Source organism: Coccinella septempunctata, chromosome 3 (assembly GCF_907165205.1).
Source record: "Coccinella septempunctata chromosome 3, icCocSept1.1, whole genome shotgun sequence".
Classification (NCBI taxonomy): Eukaryota; Metazoa; Arthropoda; class Insecta; order Coleoptera; family Coccinellidae; genus Coccinella; species Coccinella septempunctata.
Window position 1 is genome coordinate 41,495,145 of NC_058191.1, and position 22,116 is coordinate 41,517,260.

General features: G+C 38.8%; 1 protein-coding gene across 4 annotated transcripts in view; it reads right to left on the bottom strand.

The window, feature by feature from the left end:
* LOC123309977 (AF4/FMR2 family member lilli-like) overlaps window positions 1-22,116 on the bottom strand; it is a 72,936-nt gene that overhangs the window by 43,304 nt on the left and 7,516 nt on the right. For 2 of the 4 annotated variants that reach the window (XM_044893298.1, XM_044893297.1), the window contains exon 1: window positions 17,539-17,819. The exons of the other annotated variants lie outside the window; for them this stretch is intronic. In XM_044893298.1, coding sequence (XP_044749233.1) covers window positions 17,539-17,591 — 53 coding nt within the window. In that variant the 5' untranslated portion in view covers window positions 17,592-17,819. Of the gene's footprint in view, window positions 1-17,538; window positions 17,820-22,116 lie in introns of those variants that run through there. 4 annotated transcript variants of the gene reach the window in all.

Here is a 22,116-nt window from a genome sequence, read left to right on the forward strand (position 1 = left end):
GTAAGAAAACTGGTGACACCATATAATAACAACACTTTTTATCTAGTAAAACAATTCAAAACAGCTCTAGTTTTATTTTGTTCTTTTCCTCCTTTTCTAGTTTAAGTTGTAAAAAAACGGTTTTATTCATGTCTACTTGAGTTGAGATAGGGTGTGTGGACGATGTTTAAAAACCTGTAACGACGTTTGTCTCGAATGCCAGCTAGCAGAGATTCGCACAAACACTAGAGATTGACACTGAAAAATTAGGAAAAACGGAAAAGAAGTTCACCCCTGAGTGCATTGTGTTCCCCCCCGTGTTTTCACACCAGCAGTCTAGAGTGCCAGCTAGCAGAGATTCGCACAAACATAAGAGGTGGACACTGGAAAATAAGGAAAAAAGGAAAGGTAGTTCACCCCTGAGTGCATTCTGTTCCCCCCCGGGTTTTCACTCGTGCTTACAGTAGGGGTAGAACCCAAAGTGTGACACAGGATGGGTGGAGGATGAGGTTCCTAGATAATGACACGTAGTGCTGTTTTATCTCTGAACTCTGGACGACTCGTCTAGAGGATCGGTCGCTGAGCGGAGCCGCGATCACAGAACAGTTATTTTCTTGGACGTTAGAACGTCAAAGCCCCGATGCATTTCGGTTCCAATTATGGTGCCGACAAAAATCCACAGACCCTAAGGAACACAATGTGCCCTTTCGCATCTACCGGCAATCAGCCTTCGAAACTCTGGCGCACCTTGGATAAACTGCATCGATATAGTTCCTTACTCAAAAAATCGCAGATGATCGAATCAGGTGAGCGCGCTGGCCACCCCACGTCCCCATCCATCTCGGGAAACTATAAATCTCCACCGGTTCAATTTCCTCAAACGTTTCAACTGCACTTCGACGCAACAACAAACGTATTTGTCGGACCTGGCTCGCTAATTGCGATTTATATGTCCTTTATAATTCACATTGTGAAGTCGTCATAATTGGCAGGTTAATATAGGCCCGTGTAATTGGCAGGGTAACACCGGTTCCAGCGTCGAGCGGAACCTTGTACCATCGAAGGAACGAGAACCTGTTCCGACTGGCAAATTGCATTACGGGCTTCATTTATGCATGCATTACGGATATTATCGCGAATCGGGACAGGGACGGCGCAGGGAGATTTATGACGTTTCTCCGGGGAATCAAGCAGTGGCGGCTCATCATCATCATCATCATCATCATACGAAGATTGAAGGAATACGAATTTAGGCAAGAAACGTTAAGGCTACTACTACTTCGAGGCGGTAGGTTATAGAAGGGGCACGATCATTTTGATTTGGACTAGGATCGTAATGAGTGATAACGTCGTAGGCCGTTTTTTTTTTAGGAAGGTTGGGTAAAGTTTTTTTCATCGTGAGCTTCATTCATTTTTTGATGTTCACTTCTCCTTAGATGAATCATTTTTTCTCCACATAGCAAATACACATACGTATTGAACGAACTTTTGGGATGCTGGGATGCATATTGCGATTGCCTCGATTTCATGGACGTTTTTCGCAAAATGTTACTATTGTTACAAAAGAAGTTCGACCCCGACATCACAATAAGAGTTTGAAGTGTAATAAACAAGTCTATTCACCACTAATTAAACAGAGAAATTGTGAGCTACTTTCTCCTTCATTCGAGCAATTTCAACACGCAGTAAAAACATTTCTGATCATTTCACTCGCATCTAATACATGGTCGTACTTCTATCGAACGAATTAATCCTCGTGAATAAGATGTAATTCATCTGTCAGATTGATTGGAGACGTCCTTATTAGGATAACATGAATAATTCGAACTTCGATATTTGCTAACAGATGGAACTGACGTGTGGTGTTCAACAGAAAAGATTCATGAGATTTGAAATGAACGAGATAACTACTGGATAATTCATTAAGGCTTCTACATGTTGCCAGATTTCGTACCTGCATTCATAACACTATAAATTATTCATTTATTCGGAATTTCCTCGGAGTAACACCTTGGTCTATTTATTTAATTAATAATTGCCGCCATCATAATGAAGAAGAAACGAAACAGCGCGGCTGTGTAAGTCGACAGAACCAAATTTATAACAACGCTCGGATAACTCTTGACATAACATTCAAAACTATATCGCTGCAAATCTTAGCGTTACAACCCTAACCCCATTATTTCAAAAAGAGTAGATTGAAAGTTTAATTTTTTTCGTCCAATCCATTCGTTTTTGAGATATTCAAATTCGAATTCTGTACAGAATTGGCCTAGTGGCCAAGTTGAATTTCTATGGGTTTTCTGCATACAACTTCTGTAGCTTCAGACGAACATTCGCACGAAATGTGATATAGGGGAGACCGGCCTTAATGATACAGTGATCAGGCCGTTCCTCTTTGCGAACCGTTATCTCAAAAAAATTCATTCACTGTATCGCTATCTAAGCCTCTCCGTGTCGAGAACGGACTTAGATAGTGGCATCCAAAAATAAGATATTGTTTATGCGATGCCGTTACGTCTGTCGGAGGTTGTGTGGAATTGGCGACAAATTTAAAGCCAGGCAGCACTTTCACCGCACCGGGCAGCGGGATTTCTAATTCGCGTCGAGGTTACTCAGGTACCTTACCATTCTCTTTTAGCCGTAGCGTTCGCACGTATCTCGTGACGTCATAGTTACATCGTTGGCCTTATCTTTGTTCGGGAGTAAGCGAAATGTGATGGGGACCCATTCTTATCGATAATGCGTATTTGCTCCCGTCTAGAGGCACGAGAGCTCGTTCATCTTTGGATGAGAATTGAGCCACTTAAGGTTTGGAAAGTCGACGCTTTGCCAAGGCGTGGGTGTTTGTTGCACTGCGTGAGGGAAAGACAAATAGGGCAATTCATTGTGTTTCAGTATTTCCAATGATTAACCTTTGCAATGTCGCACGAAAAAGTTGAAAATCTGAAGAATTCCCGATCTGGGTGGCGCTCGAGTACTACTCGATAATACTCAGAAGCGCCTCCCAGTATTCGATGAGGGTCCATCAAACATAATACAAATATTAAGATAGAAATTAATGACAAAGAAATAGAATGGCAAAATGAACTCAAATATCTAGGAATAACAATTGATAAAAACTTGAATATGAATAAACACATGGAGAAAACAGCAAAAAAAGCGAGAAGTATCCAAGGATATCTCTATCCTCTTATAAAACTGAAATTTCAATAATGAATACGAATCAGCAGTTCCCCCTTGAGTGCATTCTGTTCCCCCCCGGGTTTTCACACCAGCAGTCTCGAGTGCCAGCTAGCAGAGATTCGCACATACAGTAGAGGTGGATACTAGAAAATTAGGAAAGAAGGAAAAGCAGTTCACCCCTGAGTGCATTCTGCCCCCCCCCCCGGGTTTTCACACCAGCAGAAAATCGTGCTTACAGTAGGGGTAGAACACAAAGTGTGGCACAGGATGGGTGGAGGGTGGAAGATGAGGTTCCCAGATAATAACACGTAGTGCTGTTTTATCTCTGAACTCTGGACGACTCGTCAACAGGATCGGTCGCTGAGCCGCGATCATAGAGGAGTTATTTTCTTGGACGTCAAAGCCCCAATCCATTTCGGTTCCAATCATGGTGCCGACAAAAATCCACAGACCCAAAGGAACACAATGTGCCTTAATCCAAAGATTAAGATAGAGATTAATGACAAAGAAATAGAATGGCAAAATGACGTCAAATATCTAGGAATAACAATTGATAAAAACTTGAATATGAATAACACATGGAGAAAACAGCAAAAAAAGCGAGAAGTATCCAAGGATATCTCTATCCTCTCATAAACCTGAAATTTTAATAATGAATACGAATCAGCTCGAAAACTTGGAAAAAATACAGAACAAACACCCTAGAGTCTAGACGCAGAGTGGTACACAGGAAACAAAGATATCAGAGAGATGACAGGAAGCACAACAATCTAAGAACACATAACAAAATTGGCAAAAAAAACCTACCAAAGAATGGAAAACCATGAAGACAGTGGTATATGAGAAAGTGTAAACTATGACGAAAACGAAAAACGAAGAATCAAGAGGCCAAGAACCTTGGTAGAAAACCTGGAGGAGAAACAGAAAGAAAAAAATTGACCGAGAATAATTTAAATTAAAACAGAAAAAATCACTGGAGAAGGAAGTAAAAGATAGCAGCGAGAAAACCAAGTTGTAGTCTTTTGTCAAATGAGACCAAAACCATGGTCATCATCTGCTCTTCTTCGGTGGAACGTTCTCCAGTTAGTTTTCCTAACGTTGGCAAATTGGCTAGTTCAATCCAGATCGTAACACTTGTTGACGGATGGTATGCATCTGAATTTAATTTTTACCTCCAGCTATAAATTCCATATCTCTAAAGGAAGACACCGTAAAGTGAAAGTCTGAAGCTAAATATCTGGGAATAACCCTAAATAGTATGCTTAAGTGAAATAAACATATTGATACGGCTGCTTGACGTGCAGAAATCTGCCAAAAATTATAATATCATTTCAAGAGTGTGTCTTATCAAGCTGGAATGCCTCATTGAATCCAGAGTAACTATATGTCGTTCAGACAGATAAGAATTCGTAGTTCAGTAGCTATTGCGGAACGTAAAGGCCACATTCTGCGGTGAGTTATTATAATAGGCCGTTCTACTTTAGCGAAATTAACTAACCCGCTTCCATCCGTTGTTCCGATTTAACGATCATTTTAATTCCCGTAGGCACTCGGGCAAGTCCGAACGAAATGGAGAATGATTCGATGAACCCTGTTAGATTCTCCAAGTCCAAAGTAACGATGAGTCTTTCGAACTGTGAGAGCATTTAGACGAATTAACAAAACACCCGAATCCTAAAACCCATCGATTTTGGAATTGTCCTTATTGTTAATTCTAATCAACTACATTTGGACGTCAAAGATGACATCAGCCAACATGATTTCATGATCAATAACCCACTTTAGACCCTGCAAAGGAAATGATAAATAATTTGATTTTCTCCAAAATTGTGTGTGAGATCCAGATGTTTATTCTTGAGAGACTTTCATCGTCGAAATGTTTGTTTTTTCCAAAAAAACCAGAATCGTTGTTTTGAAGATGAAAAAGAGGCCGTACGTTTTCCTATGTGTCATCGGACACGATACAGGATGACCCAGATGTTCCTCATTGCATAATATCTTGTTTCTATTCCAGGAAAATTATAGTCCATTTATATTTATTCCGAATCGTGTTTCGAAAGCTAGCGCACGACTGAAAAATGCCATCTCTCGAATTTCTTTCCCTCGGTTCTCTCCGAACGAGAAGCTTAACGAAAACGGTTCACGTCTACGAAAGTCATGAAATTGTCGAAAAATTAATTGGGGCCTACCTATATTACTTTGCCTAGCGCATCAGAGATATTCCTCATCGAGAAAATGATCGAATCGGTCTGTTTTCTTGGGCGCTGATAGAATTTTCGTCTCTGCTTCTCCCGGGGTTTTCTAATTGGGAAGTGAGATTTATCGGCATCCACAATTTCCAACCCTTAAACATTTGTCAAGGGAGGGCGTTCGATTTTTCGAATTTGACGATGAACCTCTGGGTCATACATCATCAGAAACGTGCCGTAGAAGGAATGAAAGTTTTTGGTCTTGCCAGGGGTGGGCTAGTAAATAGACGATGAATAAATAGGAAGGTGGGCTTTATCTGTATATCGGAATCAGAAGTCTAGATAAAGACGACTACCGGTCAAATATTGTGTGCATCTTTCATATTTTTCTGCCATATTTACTGTGTAGCTGATGCTTAGTCCATTTTCTATGCCTATAAGCACCACGAATCTTTTGCTGGAAAAACCAGAAATGTTCCTCCAGACGATTGTTCTCTTGTTGAACTCCCATGTTTGGACTGCTGCCTTATATTGGTCAAAAAGTTTTGTTTATAGTTTGGTGAAGAGGTTACATTCTACTGCGACCTTAGGGTCTATCGTGCTCCCCATCGGAGATCTCTTCAGCTTCAGAGCTCATAGGTGCATTTATCTATACAACAGAAGGGATCACTCTGGGCTACAATAAGGATGTATTGATATCTAGTTAGCCCAGACCAGTTCCATGTATACAAAAATATTGCGTTACCATAGCAACGAACAATTACTCATTAGAAGTGTCATTGTGAAGTTTGAGGTAAGTAAACCATAGTTACGCAATAAATTAAAAGAAAGAAGATGTCCATCGAAATTGTGAAAATCGAAAAATTGGAGTATTGAGCCATTCGAGCCATCATCAAGTACCTGTATTTGAAAGGGTTAAGAAGTAAGCAGATTCACGAAGATATGCTTAATACCCTTGGTGATCAATGTCCTTCGTACGCGGCCTTGAAAAATTGGACTGCAAGCTTCAAAAGAGGAAAATTTTCCATTGAAGATGATGACCGATCGGGAAGGCCAGATTATTTGTTAGTCTCCGAAAATATCGATGCAGTTCATGACATGATTTTATCAGACCGTCGAATTGGGCTGAAACGGATATCTGAAGCACTGAATAATTCATACGAACGCGTTCATGATATAGTTCACGTCAATTTGGACATGAGAAAAATTGCTGCAAAATGGATCCCCAAATGTTTGAATGTTGACCAAAAGCATGCAAGTGTAGAAACATCGCGTTCGATCTGTTCTCGATTTGAAAACGATGTAGAATTCTTAAACCAAATTGTTACTATGGATGATACTTGGGTACATTTCTACGATCCAGAAACAAAGCAACAGTCGATGGAATGGCGACACTCTGGTTCTCCAAGACCTAAGAAGTTTCGTGTCCAAAAATCTGCTGGAAAAGTTCTTGCTTCAGTTTTTTGGGATTGCCATGGAGTAATCGTGATTGATTTTTTGGATAAGGGTAGAACAATAACCAGAGATTACTATTCGACAGTACTGACCACTCTACGTGAAAAAATTAAAGAGAAAAGATGCGGAAAGCTATCCAAAGGTGTTTTGTTTTTGCAGGACAACGCCCCTGCACACAAATCTCATGTTGCCATGCAAAAAGTTTGTGATATAGGGTTTGAATTACTAGAACACCCCCCTTAGTCACCAGATTTGGCTCCATCTGATTATCAGCTATTTCCTCAAATGAAAAAAAGTTTAAAAGGTCGTTAATTTTCTTCCAAGGTGGAGGCAATAAAAGCTTTGGAGGTCTGGTTTGCAGAGCAAAAAGAAACATTTTTTTTGAAAGATCTAGAGACGTTGCAGGTTCGCTGTAATAAATGAATCCAATTAAGAGGAGAATATGTTGAGTAATAAAATATTTTGACATTGAAATTTTGTTTGCTTCTATAGAAGGCTAAAAATTTTTCAATATATCCTCGTAAGTGGCATTTTTTTTCGTGTTGGCCTCCACGTTTCCTTTGATTCCAGAGACCAGGAACCCTTATTAAAGATACTTGGTTGTTCCTTGAGTCGATGACATAGGAGCTCAGTTCTTTGATAGCAGCTTGATACCAGGTTTATGTCTACGCATCTGTTCTGGTCCAATAGATATTAGCCTTGATGGTCTTTCCACAAGTTCATCGGCATTTCTATTATCTTCAAAACTCCTATGGTCTGGCATCCACATTACCTCTGACCATTAGCTTGATGGTGGTCTGGGATTCCGATACGACGTAGATGTGTGCGGAGGTTCCTTTCGAGACACTCTTAAGCCAAGTGTAGACATCTAGTGTCTCTCCCTGTAAATATCCTGGCATAGCAGTATCATCTTATTATTCAATCTGTTTTGCGTCATTATCAACGTGGATATAAAGAATGCGTGAATCAAACGTTACACACACACACACTCGGACTAACAATCAGAGTATCGTCGGTTATTATTAGCCCGATGTCTCGGTATTCGTTGACCCACATACTCGACGACGAAGATGGTGTCGTGACAGAACGATCTGGCGAATGTATTTGTTTACTGCCTCGTACATCCTCTTACGATCCGTCCCTTCCGCGGAACGTACTACCGCCTCGGCAAGCCTCCATCCACTCTTTCATCTCGGTCTACCGCCCAGATCGATTTTCAATTTTCTATTCAATTACCCCGCCGTGGAGTGTCCCGTTTTTGGTCGTTCGGATGTTTATTATGTCGTTGCCTGCCTCATCTGCTATGCGTGGCGTTTTTTCCGTCGACGATGAGCGAGAGGTATCCTATGATATTCGTTAATTATGATTCCTGTGATTGCGAAGGATCAAAGGCGAATATGACGAGAAGGGGAAGAGCAAATGTCGTACGATCAGCGAAAAAATGATTTGGAACATAGTGGGGCGTTACTCTACAACCTCGCGAGACTCCAAAGGTCCATTATTGGATATAATTGAGCGGAACGATAAAGATGTCTCGCTATTCCGAAATCGAATCTCCAAATCTTACAGTGGGGGTTCTAGGGTGGTTCGCCTTCGTTCAGGTTGAACGGATTCGATCGTCATCGAGCACGTTTTAGACGGAACGAATGAAAGTCCCGTAAAATATGACTATAGCAACGCCGCTCAATGTTATCTACTCGTAGACGAAGCTAATACCGAAATTGGCGAATTGGATATGATTTCTGAGGACGTTGTCGAGGTTATACGCGATAGTAATTTGTGGAAACGATGCTTGTTTTACAAGAACGTTGATTGTTTCAAACATACTATAATCCTACTTGAACTGATCCAAAGGAGAAGCGCCTCCAAACGAATCCTCATGGAAGATCTCAACGACCAAAAGAATCTGATACAGGTCAATGCTTCCGCAACGCCCTTTCCCTTGAGACCGCATACGTCGAGAAGGGAGAACCGTTAGGGCCGAAGGCCCGAGCTACGGTTACGGCAGACTGCGAGGGCCTAAGGCCCGGGTCAAGTGAGTCTACCAAAAAGGGTTCATCTGCGGGCTCACTAGTACATAAACTATGTAGATACGAGGATATACATACTAATTCTTAGCCTACTATGGAACCAAACAAAATTTCAATGTAATCAATGTATTCTGCTCTTAATTGGATACTGACTTCTCAGTATTACCTTCACTCAGCTAATGAGTGAGGCCAGATGAGATTGGCGACGAATTGGTCCAGATGCCTCCTCACTAGCTCGGCAAAGCGACGCCAAATTTCCCCCATAATCACCGCTCCACCGTGTCCATTTTTTCCGACACGTTCCAGCCCCGATGGTAATCCGGATCGATGTTTCATTTACGGGGGAAAATAGTTAGGAAAGTTCCCAACAAGCGAGGCAGCCTTAATTATAATTCCTCCCATAATCTAGTTTGCGCAGCAAAGCTGCCACGTATTTCCCCAGTCAGTTGGCTGGCGATACATCGATAGAATTAAGGACACGGATCGGGTCAGACGCTTCTTCACAACAATTTTATGTTTTTCCCGCGCTGAGAGCTTTTCAGTGTCGCTCGATAAATTCCCGCTCGTCGGCTCTTTGAAAGACGCCACTCACTTTTGCATGTTCCAATTTTTCGCCCTTTTGTGTTCGGTTTCGCGTACAGAGAAGAGAGAGAGAGGGAGGGAAAGAGTTTTTCTCGTTACTTACGTGAGGTACTCGAGGTCCTCATGTTACAAGACGAAAGATAACTGGAGGCCAAACTGCCTCCTACAAAGGAGGTACACTCGAGGATTGTAAATTTTCAGAGTCATTAACAGGATGGGGTTTGCATCCATAAGATCGCTGCCTTCTGTTCTGCTTCGTGATCTGTAGGGAGTGAATCAAGCTGTTTTCCACTATTAGAGATTCTACCTTTGCTCCTTTGCGACTTTTATGTCTTCAAGTTTTCATATTCAGGAATTAACTCTTTATCGATATTAATAATAATAATAACCTAATAACATGTCAGTGTGACGTTTGAGGTCAAAAAAGTAAACCAGAGTTACGCAATAAATCAAAAGAAAGAAGATGTCCACCGAAATTGTGAAAATCGAAAAATTGGAGTATCGAGCCATCATCAGGTACCGGTATTCAAAAGGGTTAAAAGGTAAGCAGATTAACGAAGGTATGCTTAATACCCTTGGTGATCAATGTCCTTTGTATGCGACCGTGAAAAATTGAACTGCAAGCTTCAAAAGAGGCACATTTTCCATTGAAGATAATGACCGATCGAGAAGGCCAGTTTCTGTGTCAGTCCCAGAAAATATCGATGCAGATCATGACATGATTTTATCAGACCGTCGAATTGGGCTAAAACGCATATCTGAAGCACTGAATATTTCATACGAACGCGTTCATCGTATAGTTCATGTCAATTTGGACATGAGAAAAATTGCTGCAAAATGGATTCCCAAATGTTTGAATGTTGACCAAAACCGTGCAAGGGTAGAAGCATCGTGTTCGATCTGTTCTCGAATTAAAAACGATGTAGACTTCTTAAATCGAATTGTACTAAAAGTAGGTAATACTATATATAATACACATTCTGAGGATGCAAGAAACAAGACTCCCCAAAATAGCTCTGTATGGCGAATTCACAGAGGAAGCTCGGAAATCAAGAGGCCAGTATAAGCTGTTCAAGGATATACTGCATCAATCCCTGAAATCAGTTAATGCCTATGATGTAGACTCGAGAAGAATACAGAGGCGGCCAGATCTGGTTGGTGACTATCCATGCCCATGTCACAGGAAGGCACACAGTCGCAATTAGCCCTAAGGAAACGAGATTCAGCAATGAATCTCCCAAGTTTCAATAAATTCCGTCGATAAGTTCGGCGTTGATGATTTACATGAATTTCGAAAACCACCCTGTAGCTTGGGTAAAGCCAGGAATTCTAACTAGTTAGTACTAAACTAGAAACTCGACTACCTACATGATTTTCACCAGGATGAGTTTCCTACTACATACTACACGTGTTTCGCCATCAAAATCACAAATGTCAGAGGATGTAGATCCTCTGGGCTGCTAGCGATAAGTGCGCTAGCTGGTGTATCTACTACATTTATCGTTGTATACAGGGTGTCCCGGAAGTAACTTTACATACTCTCATCAGAGATAGAATAAGACCAGTTGAGTACAGATTGACTGAATAAAAAATTAATTTTTCGATTTACTCAAGCTACAGGGTGGTTTTCGAAATTCATGTAAATCATCAAAGCCAAACTTATCGACGGAATTTATTGAAAATTGGTAGATTAATGACACATGCTGAGATCGAGTCGATATGGCCATGCAACCGTCCTTCTACCAATCCATTTCTCTTCGAAATTATCAGTTAGCCATTGCCTCACTGTATGAAAATAATATTGATTGGAACCAACAGTATGAAACGTCTTCCTGCGTACCAAGTTTTAGCTCTTTTTGCATTATTTTTTCTGATTTTGCTTGGGGGTCTCTCCGCGAAATGAGAGGTCATTTCCTGCAGGTGCCTGTCTTCATCGTGTCCTCACCAGAAAACTCCCATCAACGTCACTCTCTCTTTCTCGGCAACGAAATCATGTTTCTCACCGATCGCAGGAGGTCGACTTTCCATAGAAAGCGATTAATGAAATGCTTTATTGACCAAGGACGTCGAAACAAAGACGCATTAGATTGTCTAACACGAGACTCGGATGTTATGGCAGCATCGAGCGCAAGAATTCAGCTGTGCAACTGTACCTCGATACCAGAATGGCGGACTAACCTAAATAAATGGATTCGCTGCGAGGATTTCTTGGATGCCTCGAACGGATTGTATTTTCTGGTCGTTTGTCGTTTTGTCGTCTTGCCGTCGACTTTCGAAGGTTCAGATGGGACCAGTTTTTCAAATGGTTGCAGAGAAACCGACGGGTCTCTGGATCTATTGCAAAGATAACCGTGATTGGGGCTAGTACTGAGATGGAAAGCAAAATACTAGAAGAACATTGAATCCAGAACAATGATTTGTTTGGAATTAGTTATCCCAAAAGAGACCGCTTTGTTTGAATCCTGTCGCCAACGACCCCTTGTTCACTCTGTTGGTCTACCGCAAGGGATACTGGTCAACTATAATTCAAATGACTTTTTGGCTATGTGATATGAAGCGCACGCCTAATCGAAGTTTCCAATGTATACTGCATTCACATTTATTTTAGCAGTCGGTTGGCCAAGTTTTTGTAACTAGAACGGAGTAAGGTTGGCACTCATGAAATCTCGTTAATGTCATAACGCCGTTGCCACAACTAATATCAATTTTTATTACGAAAATGCCAATAGTGATTGAAAAAAGAGACAGGGTTTCAGGAAGTGCTATTTAGAATTCAGGTCCGCTCATTCAAATAATTATACCCTGATATTCTAAAATCGACAATACGTCAGACGGTAGCGAACATATTCAATGTAAGAGAATTTATATAATGTTTCATCTGAATCTAAACGACTTATATTTTAGCTGAAAATTTCACAATCAGAAAGATTGTGAATGAAGAGGATGACAAAGAATTTCCTTCTATTGGGAGACCCAAAAAAGTGGTGGCATTTGAGAATTTTATGTTTGAGTGAATTAATGAGAAAAGTTTACTACAGGATTTTCGATAATGTCATCGTAGAATAAGTTCCCGAAAATTGATTTTTCCATTTTTCATCTGACTTGTCCTATACATTGTAAATGTCTTAAGGTACCAATAAATACCTAATTATTATTATTATATCAATATATTAAGATGAACAGCCACAAATATGCGCCAGTTGTCCTGTTAATTGTTTATTCATGTGAAATTTTTGTTCAAAGGTGAAGTTCATTTTGACTTGAAACTTCCTTTTATTCCTTTTACTTATATTGATGCAAGATATTTTTTTGTTGAAGAATTTAACATTCTTGCAATTATCTGTTAATTCCTTCGGGAGATACCCAATTCCAACTATACTGCAACATAAGCATTTCATCTTCGGGTTAATATTTCTGAAATCTACAACTGATGTAACGTATTCAAACATTAGCCAAAGAAGATAACGAACATTAACTCTCCTCAAGCTTGTGCATATGGTATTATACTGTTCTCTTGTATTTTCTATGCAAATAACTGGATTTGGTATGCCTTCTATCAGTTTGTATAAACTTCAATCATGTTCGTCACATATTTTCCGAAGAGATTCGACATTGTGATAAAATACGTAATAACAGAAACTTTAACGTATAACAGGCAACATAGCGTTGATTTAAAACCCAAAAATATTTTGACAAGCGTCATAACCCCACATTTTCGTACTATACAGAGTGAAATGTGTCAAATTTCCATGACCAACCGAGTGCTAAAATAAAAGTGAATGGAGTATACTTTGGTAGATTTCCTATGAAATGACATTTCGATAAATCCTACCCACCGAAAGGATCTGAAAAGATTTGAAATTGAGTTCAAAATTCCAAATTTGTCCAAACTTGTCAACGTAAGTTTATTGTCCGAACAGTCTTACCCCACTTGAAAATGTGGTAAAAACACTGCAATAGTAGCACGTTGACAACAAACAATTTCACAAGCACGTCTCTCAATATCACTTTACTGTTTTTATGAGTGTTTTGGTGAGTTATGTCATCTTCCAAATTTCCATTTATAAATTACTAGCGTACATATTTAAAATCCCATGTTAATACTAAATAAACAACTTGATAGCCCTTTTCAATTGATAGATTAATTCTAAATTGTTCCCATCGAACTTCGAATCAAAGTGATCGATCCACGAAAGGTTTAACTTTACCGAAACGATATCATCATATCCCCAAGTTAACAGGGAATTTATTCACCCTCACCGACATCTCCGAGCGACCAAAAATCAATGAGGGCCTTTTCCATTTCCTTTCTAGCAAGGGATGTAACCCTCCATACACAATAACGTAATGAATTATATGTTACGTTTGGATTACTTGTTCTTTTGTGTAAATTCTGACAATATATCGGATGAGGGTGTGAAAAATGAAGGAAATTCGGATTTATTCTACGTTGGTAGTTGCATTATTTGGTGAGGATCCATATTTGCTGCGAATAAAGGAATGATGAGAGTTTTAGTTGACCCGCAGGTTTACCAGATTAATTTATGGTGGGAAGTAAGGTTTGAAAAGAATATAATCGAAAGAAAAAACTGAATTACATAATTTATACTAACATTAGTTATTCAAGTACTACACATGTTTCGCTATCACAATAGCATCTTCAGGTGGGTGGAGGAAAACTATACAGTGGCGTTTCCAGGAGAGATTTAGGGAGGGGCCTAATTTTATATGTGAAATTCTGTGATGTATCATGAGATACATTTACTGTTGCCTGGCTGAATTCTTTACTACGAGTCGTAGCTTTTCTTTTTCAATAATCTTGACAAATGATCTTCTGATAGATAATGAAAAATTGCCTGCTTCCAATCATTTTCAGAAGTAACGCAATGAAAGGAATTTGTCGTGCGAAACTTCAGTTATTTCGTGAAAGTACAAGAAAATATGAACAATACTCATACCTAATGTATTTTCGAACAACTCACCTTATGTTTGATTAAAACTCCACTCAACAGCATCATTATTTTTGAATTTTTCGCACAATCCATTACTTATCTATTCAAATACGACTCGATAGTGTAGTACCTTCAAAACACGAAAGATAAAGTATACTATTTCAATTGGCAACTAATTTTTATATCGGGTGTCCTAAGGATTGTTCTCTCTTTCTCCGAAGACCACATATGGCGTTTTTTAAAAGTGGTGGATCATGTGAAATTAACACAAGAGTCGTAATAATGATTCAATACAAACATTGAATATCAGTGTACACAGTGAAGACATTAGTTTTGACCGATAATCATGATAGCTGCCAAGTTTTGATATATTCTTGATAAAGACACCAATATAAAAGCGAGGCAAGTACTTGCTGAACAGAAGATGAATTATTGAATGAAAAACTGGAATGAGCGATATAATACGACTATGGAAATTTGGTAGCAATAAACTTTTAAATGATAACATTCTCGATTCATTGAGTCGGATGATATTCATTGTTTGGTGAGGTATGGCTTGAGGACTTTTTCTTCGCAGAAATGACAAAATAGACAAACGACAACTAACGCGTTGTTGGCTTGCTCCATTTGGAGCAAAAACGATCAGGTTATTTTAAGGTTGATTGTTTCAAGGTTACGGTAAAGGTCTCATACGTGTCGTTGCAAAACGAATGTTTATGAATTCGTGTGCAAATTTCATAATTCCATTATCGAATCAGAGCGTGGATGTTCTCGGAATGGTCCGTAGTTGAAAAGTGTTGTTTTCAACTGTTGGGTCGCGTTCTTTTCGTCATCAAGAAACTAGTTTGATTGAAAGTATTATTGAAAAAAAAACGAGGTCGGATAAGTCAAGGACTAAGAAACTTATCGTCCAGCTTGACCTAGTAGCTCGTGTGGCAAAGCTGCTACTTGTGTTTTGAACGAAAAATTAAATTTAATGGAGGAATGATTTTTTGATTCAAAAATGTAAAACAATTTCAAGTAAATGTTGATGACAGTGTTGATCAGTCCAATGTTCCTGCTATAGTTATAATGTAATAGGAAATATCATTTATTTATGCAAATGATAGGTTGAATGGGTTAAGTTCGAATCTGGTAACTCTTGTACGAATTGGAATAAACAACGATTATAAGTAAATACATACTGCATATGAACAACAGAGCTTATATTGGTGGTTGCAGGATGAATCTATTTATCGCCAACGATTTTCAGAGAAAATCAAAATTTGCATCTAATAATGTATGCTGTTCCTATTCGAAAACCTCATAGTTTCGGAAATAAAGTCAAATTTCTATGAAAAAGACGGTTTTCAGCTTGTGACTATTGTTGTTACTCTAGAAATACTGCCACTTTAATTTCGTGAGATTCTAAATCATTGAAAACTCTACTGAAAGTGTTGGTCTCATTTATTCAAGGTGTTTGTTAGATAAAATTACAAAGACATTCTGAAAATCCTCACTTTCATAGAAATTATATATATATTTCCGAAGCCATCGATGTTCTGAAAATATCGATGCAGTTTATGACATGATTTTATCAGACCGTCGAATTGGGCTAAAACGGATATCTGAAGCACTGAATATTTCATACGAACGCGTTCATCATAAAGTTCACGTCAATTTGGACATGAGAAAAATTGCTGCAAAATGGATCCCTAAATGTTTGAATGTTGACCAAAAGTGTGCAAGGATCGAAGCATCGCGTTCAATCTATGCTCGATTTGAAAACGATGTAGACTTCTTAAAACGAATTGTTACTATGGATGAGACTTGGGAACATTTCTACGATCCAGAAACAAAGCAAGCTCCAAGACCTGCTGGAAAAGTTCTTGCTTCAGTTTTTTGGGATTGCTATGGAGTAATTATGATTGATTTTTTGGATAAGCGTAGAACAATAACCGGAGATTACTATTCGACATTACTGACCACTCTACGGAAAAAAATTAAAGAGAAAAGACGCGGAAAGCTATCCAAAGGTGTTTTGTTTTGGCAGGACAACGCCCCTGCACACAAATCTCATGTTGCCATGCAAGAAATTCGTGATTTAGAGTTTGAATAACTAGAACACCCCCCTCATTCACCAGATTTGGCTCCATCGGACTATTATCTCTCTCCTCAACTGAATAAAAGTTTAAAAGGTCGTAAATTTTCGTCCAACGAGGAGGTTATGAAAGCTGTGAAGGTCTGGTTTGCAGAGCAAGAAGAAACATTCTTTTTGAAAGGTCTAGAGACGTTGCAGGTTCGCTGTAATAAATGTATTCAATTAAGAGGAGAATATGTTGAGTTATAAAATATTTTGACATTGAAATTTCGTTTAGTTCTATAGTAGGCTAAGAATTTTTCAAAATATCCTCCTATTGACAATCAGACAAAAAGTAGTACTCTATTTCCGAAACCATGAGGTTTCTATATAGGAACATAATACGTCATAAGACACGTATTTTGATTTTTTCTGAGAATATCCTTGAAAAAGTAGAGGGTTCCATTTTAAAAAATCAACTTTTTTGAATAGAGCGACAAGACGTCTAATGTTGAAACACTTTGTATATCACGAACCAAGTTTCTTTCACACGAAACTCATCCTCAAGATCTCAGTAACCTATTTCACAAATTGCAGCTTCCTAAACATGAGATGTCCATTTCATTGGATCCATATTTTTGAAAATTTTTGTGGAAACCGTTAATATTCCCGAAAATAGCAGGAATAGGGATAGAGAAAAATACTCAGATGGGGATAGAGAAGCGAAAAAAGTTACAATAAATAGGTTGTCCCATTTGGATTAACGAAGTTTGTAGTATTTTTTCGTATAAGCCAAAGTCAGATAGACCAGGATCAGTAGCGTAAACCCTAGTACCAAAATTTTCACAACAATCCTACGATCCGTTCTCCGTCTAACGTCTAATAAGCCACCCACCGTGGGACACCCTGTATATATCGAAAGGGGCAACCATCGAAATCACAAGGATGATTAGATGACGCAATGCGCTCACCTAAGTGTTATTCCTTTCGAAGTGTTTCGAGATATTTGTTGCTTGGAGATATTTTGTTTTGTTCTTTTCGTTTGTACACGGTCCAACAATGATTTTACACTGAGAAAAAAAGGTTTGCTGTGACAATCTGGTTACCTCGTCAAATTTCCTTTCAGCAACGGGTTCCTGTCTATGTATCCCCCTATCATATTTGAGGTAATCCAAATTACAGAAATGCACAATTAGGTCACGACAACAAGAAGTGGTAACCAGCACATAACACTTTATCCACATATCACCAAGAGAACGGAGTTTTTCGGAAAACGCACTGGGGTACGATGGTGGTCACCTCACTACCGCGACGGGGTTCGAACCCCAGCTCAGCAAGGACGCGCGGCGACGCTGCTGCGTTGACATAGGCGGGTGGCGATTTTTTTTTTCGGAATCGTTTGTCTCGCACGACGAACTACACGGCTTGGACGTATATTTCGCTGCCCTTGATAGGCGGTGAACTGTCGAGCGAGCGTAGAGCGCTAGCGGAAGGTTCGACTTGTTCACCTAGTTTACCATTTCTTCGGCGTGGGGCCAAGGGGGCCCCCCGCCCGCCATGTTTGCCAGGCGGTTGGAGGAGGTCGATCTCGATGGGTTCTGTTTCGTTTGGTGGAAAGTTGATGTTGTCTGGAGACAATGATATGCGATGGAAAGGAAATAAAACTGAGGAAAACGATGAGGTCAGAAGTTTGAACTCATAAGCTATAGCGGTCAGCCATCCAGGTACTGACCTAGACTAACGCTGCTTGGATCCTAGAAAAAAATACCAAGAGCCCAGTGGCGGATCATGAAATTCAACTTTGGACAGGCTTATCTCACTGGAAAATTATTTTAGATCTAAATGTGATACATATTCTAAAAGAGCAACTCTTTTTGTGATAAATTTCAAGATTTCATCCATCTCGGCAAAATCGTTCGGTCTTGAAGAAGTTATAGCTGAACCCAACTTTTTGGGGATTTTTCGAAGGTCATCTTTCGAGTCGCGTATCTTCCAGGAAAATTATCGTAGATCTGAATGCGATACATATTCTGAAGGAGCAAGTATTCTTGTGATAAAGTTCAAGATTTCATCCATTTCGGCAGAACCGTTCGGTCTTGAGGAAGTTTTAACTGAACCCAACTTTTTGGGAATTTTTGGAAGATCATCTTTCGAGTCGTCTATTCTCCAGGAATATTATCGTAGATTTAAATGTGATACATATTCTGAAAGAACAACACTTCTTCTGATAAATTTCAAGATTTCCTCCATTTCGGCAGAACCGTTCGGTCTTGAGGAACTTTTAACTGAACCCAACTTTTTTGAGAATTTTTCGATGGTCATCTTTCGAGTCGTTTCTTTCCCAGGAAAATTATCGTAAATCTGAACAGGATACATATTCTGAAAGAGCAACTCCTCTAGTAATAAATCTGAGAACTTCATCCATTTTAGCACAACCGTTCGGTCTTGAGGAAGTTTTATTTGAACCCAACTTTTTGGGAATTTTTCGAAGGTCATCTTTCGAGTCGTTTATTTTTAAGGAAAATTATCGTAGATCCAAATGTGATACATATTCTGAAGGAGCAAGTATTCTTGTGATAAAGTTCAAGATTTTATCCATCTCGGAAAAACCGTTCGGTCTTGAGGAAGTTTTAACTGAACCCAACTTCTTGGGAATTTTTCGAAGGTCATCTTTCGGGTCGTTTATTTTTCAGGAAAATTATCGTAGAACTAAATGTGATACATATTCTAAAAAAGCAACTCTTCTTGTGATAAATTTCAAGATTTCATCCATCTCGGCAAAACCGTGCGGTCTTGGGGAAGTTTTAAATGAACTTTTTGGAAATTTTTCGAAGGTCATCTTTCGAGTCGATTCTTTTCCAGGAACATTATCGTAGATTAATACTCTGAAAGAGCAACTCTTCTGGTAATAAATCTGAGAATTTCATTAATCTCGGCACAACTGTTCGGTCTTGAGGAAGTTTTAACTGAATCCAACTTTTTGGGTATTTTTTGAAGGCTACTTTTCGAGTCGCGCATCTTCCAGGAAAATTATCACAGATCTAAATGTGATACATATTCCGAAAGGACATCTCTTCTAGTGACAAATCTCGAAATTTCATTGAGTTCGTTGCAACCGTTCGGTCTTGACGATTTTTTAACAGACCTCATCTTTTTGAGGACATGAAAAAAAACACCCGTATTTAATACATTTTTATAAAACATAGTGTTTCTCTTACTAATTCAACTGATGGATGAGAACTAAGACATAAGAAAGGAACAATCGCATTGGCAAATAACTCTCACGTGATCGCACAAACCCAACATATCTTTTGAAAAAGAAGAGCTAGAGATGAAAATTTTTTCCGAATACATATTTAAACAATTCAAACCAAAATGAATTGAAACTATTTTACATTCGAGAAATTATGAGAATGAGACGAATCGAACTATTGATCAGTGTCAGTTGTCAAAATTCTTAAAGGCAATGTTGCCGGATCGAAAATAATTCTTCAAAAACGGCCTTTACGAGTTTTTCTTGCGAGAGGCTTAGGATGAACCTGGGAATTCGATTAATACGTCCAGAAATAAACTCGCCCGTTGAGTGGGTGGTAATGAGAGAAGGAACGATGAAAATAGAAGAGCCTCTTCGCTTTCTATCTCATTTCGAAGAAAAATAGTCGATTCTTCGCATTTATAAATCAGTTATAACGAGCGAGGAGAACTTTCAAACCGCATATAATTTCGTACTAGATTATCGCCGTCATTACGGAGGCCTTAATTGGCTTCACTTCCTTCAATTCGAAATGAAACAATTAGCAGGACAACCACGAACCGGGCAGTTGTTCTAGATAGAGATCCGAATGTCTTTGTTACCTTTAAAACCATGCTCTCGATTTTCTTACATAACATGACCGCAAAGTTGTCTTTGACGTTTTTCCAGGCTAGAAAACGATTCATATAGGGATTACTGCATTGGGTCCCTTTGACATTTCACCGTATTGGTCCCATTAAGAATTTGAATATTTTATGCAACAGTTCTTCAGGCTATGCATATCCCTCGTGGCATTGTTTATCGTCTAGTTGTTTAAATGCATGTATTCACGAAAGAGTGATAATTTCCGGAAATTTCGGAATATATTCAACGATGACGGCGTCGGCACTCCGTTTAAACGGATGGGGATAAACTATCCTAGTCAAGAAAGGGGTCTCATGAATTTTATCTTGAAAAATTGAATTATTTCTGTCGCCATTTACATACACATTCGGTCGAATCGTTTTCCTGAGTCTCAAATTCGATTTTTGAACTGTTCTTTGTTGGGAATAATCAGTCAAATTTAAATTGAATAGTGAAAAACACATTTGGCAACTATTCGAGCTGAATTTAAAAAATTTCTAACGTGTATTACCTGTATGTTACACAATGAACTCATAATTACTTACTGCATGGTTTCTAGCTCAATTATTTTTGAATTATATAAGTTTGATACACTTGATTCGATGTGAACATAATGTATCGGTTCCAGAAGGCATTTTCGAAACACACTTTGAAAAGATATTGAGTGAGTAAAAAGAAGCGAATAAATGTTCACTATTTTGTACGCAAATGCTCGAACAGGTCAAAAAACTTCAAAGAGACCAATCAGTAATAAAGTGTATCTCACTGACCCGGAAAAATCAACTTTTTCCATTTTGTATCGAGAGACAAAACCAAGAATTTTCGACCACTCCGTATATCACAAACCAAATTTTTTCACTCGAAACTCATCCCCAGGATCTCAGAGACCTATTTTCACAATTTCAGCTCTCTAAAATATGAAATGCCTTTTCTACGCCTATATCATTAGATCTATGCTTTTGGCAATTTTTTTGGAAAACCGTTAATATCTCCGAAAGTGTCAGGAATAGGGATAGGGAAGCACTGGACAATACTCAGATGGGGATAGAGAAGCTAAAAAATTTTCAATAAATAGGTTGTGCCATTTGAAACAACGAAGTTTGTAGTATTTTTTTGTGTAAGCGGCAACGTCGCAAAATTGAAAATATTTTAGTCAGATAGATCAGAAGCGTAATAAACCTCAGTACACAAATTTTCAGAACAATCCTCTGATCAGTTTTCCGTAAATGTATAATACTCTACCCACCGTGGGACGCCCTGTATAAGTCAAGAAGTTTCTTACTACGATCTGGAATATCGACCCTTCGAAAACAAATTTGAAGGAAAGACGTGGAAATCTAGAAACAATATACGGAATTTTCGGTATTTGTATACTCGATAATGCAAGAATTATTTATCGTGCAAGAAATTTCATTTCGTGGTTTTTCCATGAAATTTTTCAGGTAGATAATGGAGAACAACTGGCTCCCAATGTCAGTCAAGAAATTAAAATACCGGTACAGGTGAAAGTATATGTTGTAGTTGAAGAAGCAATAAAAAACCAATAAATAGTAATGTAGGTTCAAATAGAAATTTGAAATTTTTCTTTTAGAATCATGAATTTGTTGTTGATAGTTGGTATAGAGTCGTGAAGTGAGGTTATGATTGGCTGGATGCCATTTTGGATTGAAAGAGTACATTTTTGTTTTAAACCGAAGTCAAACTACTACTTTCTGCCAAATGCATGGTCACCACTTCGTCAATGGAATGGTCTTCTTTTTGATACTCAGACTGATGGTGGTTGGATAGTACGATCATTGATTTTATA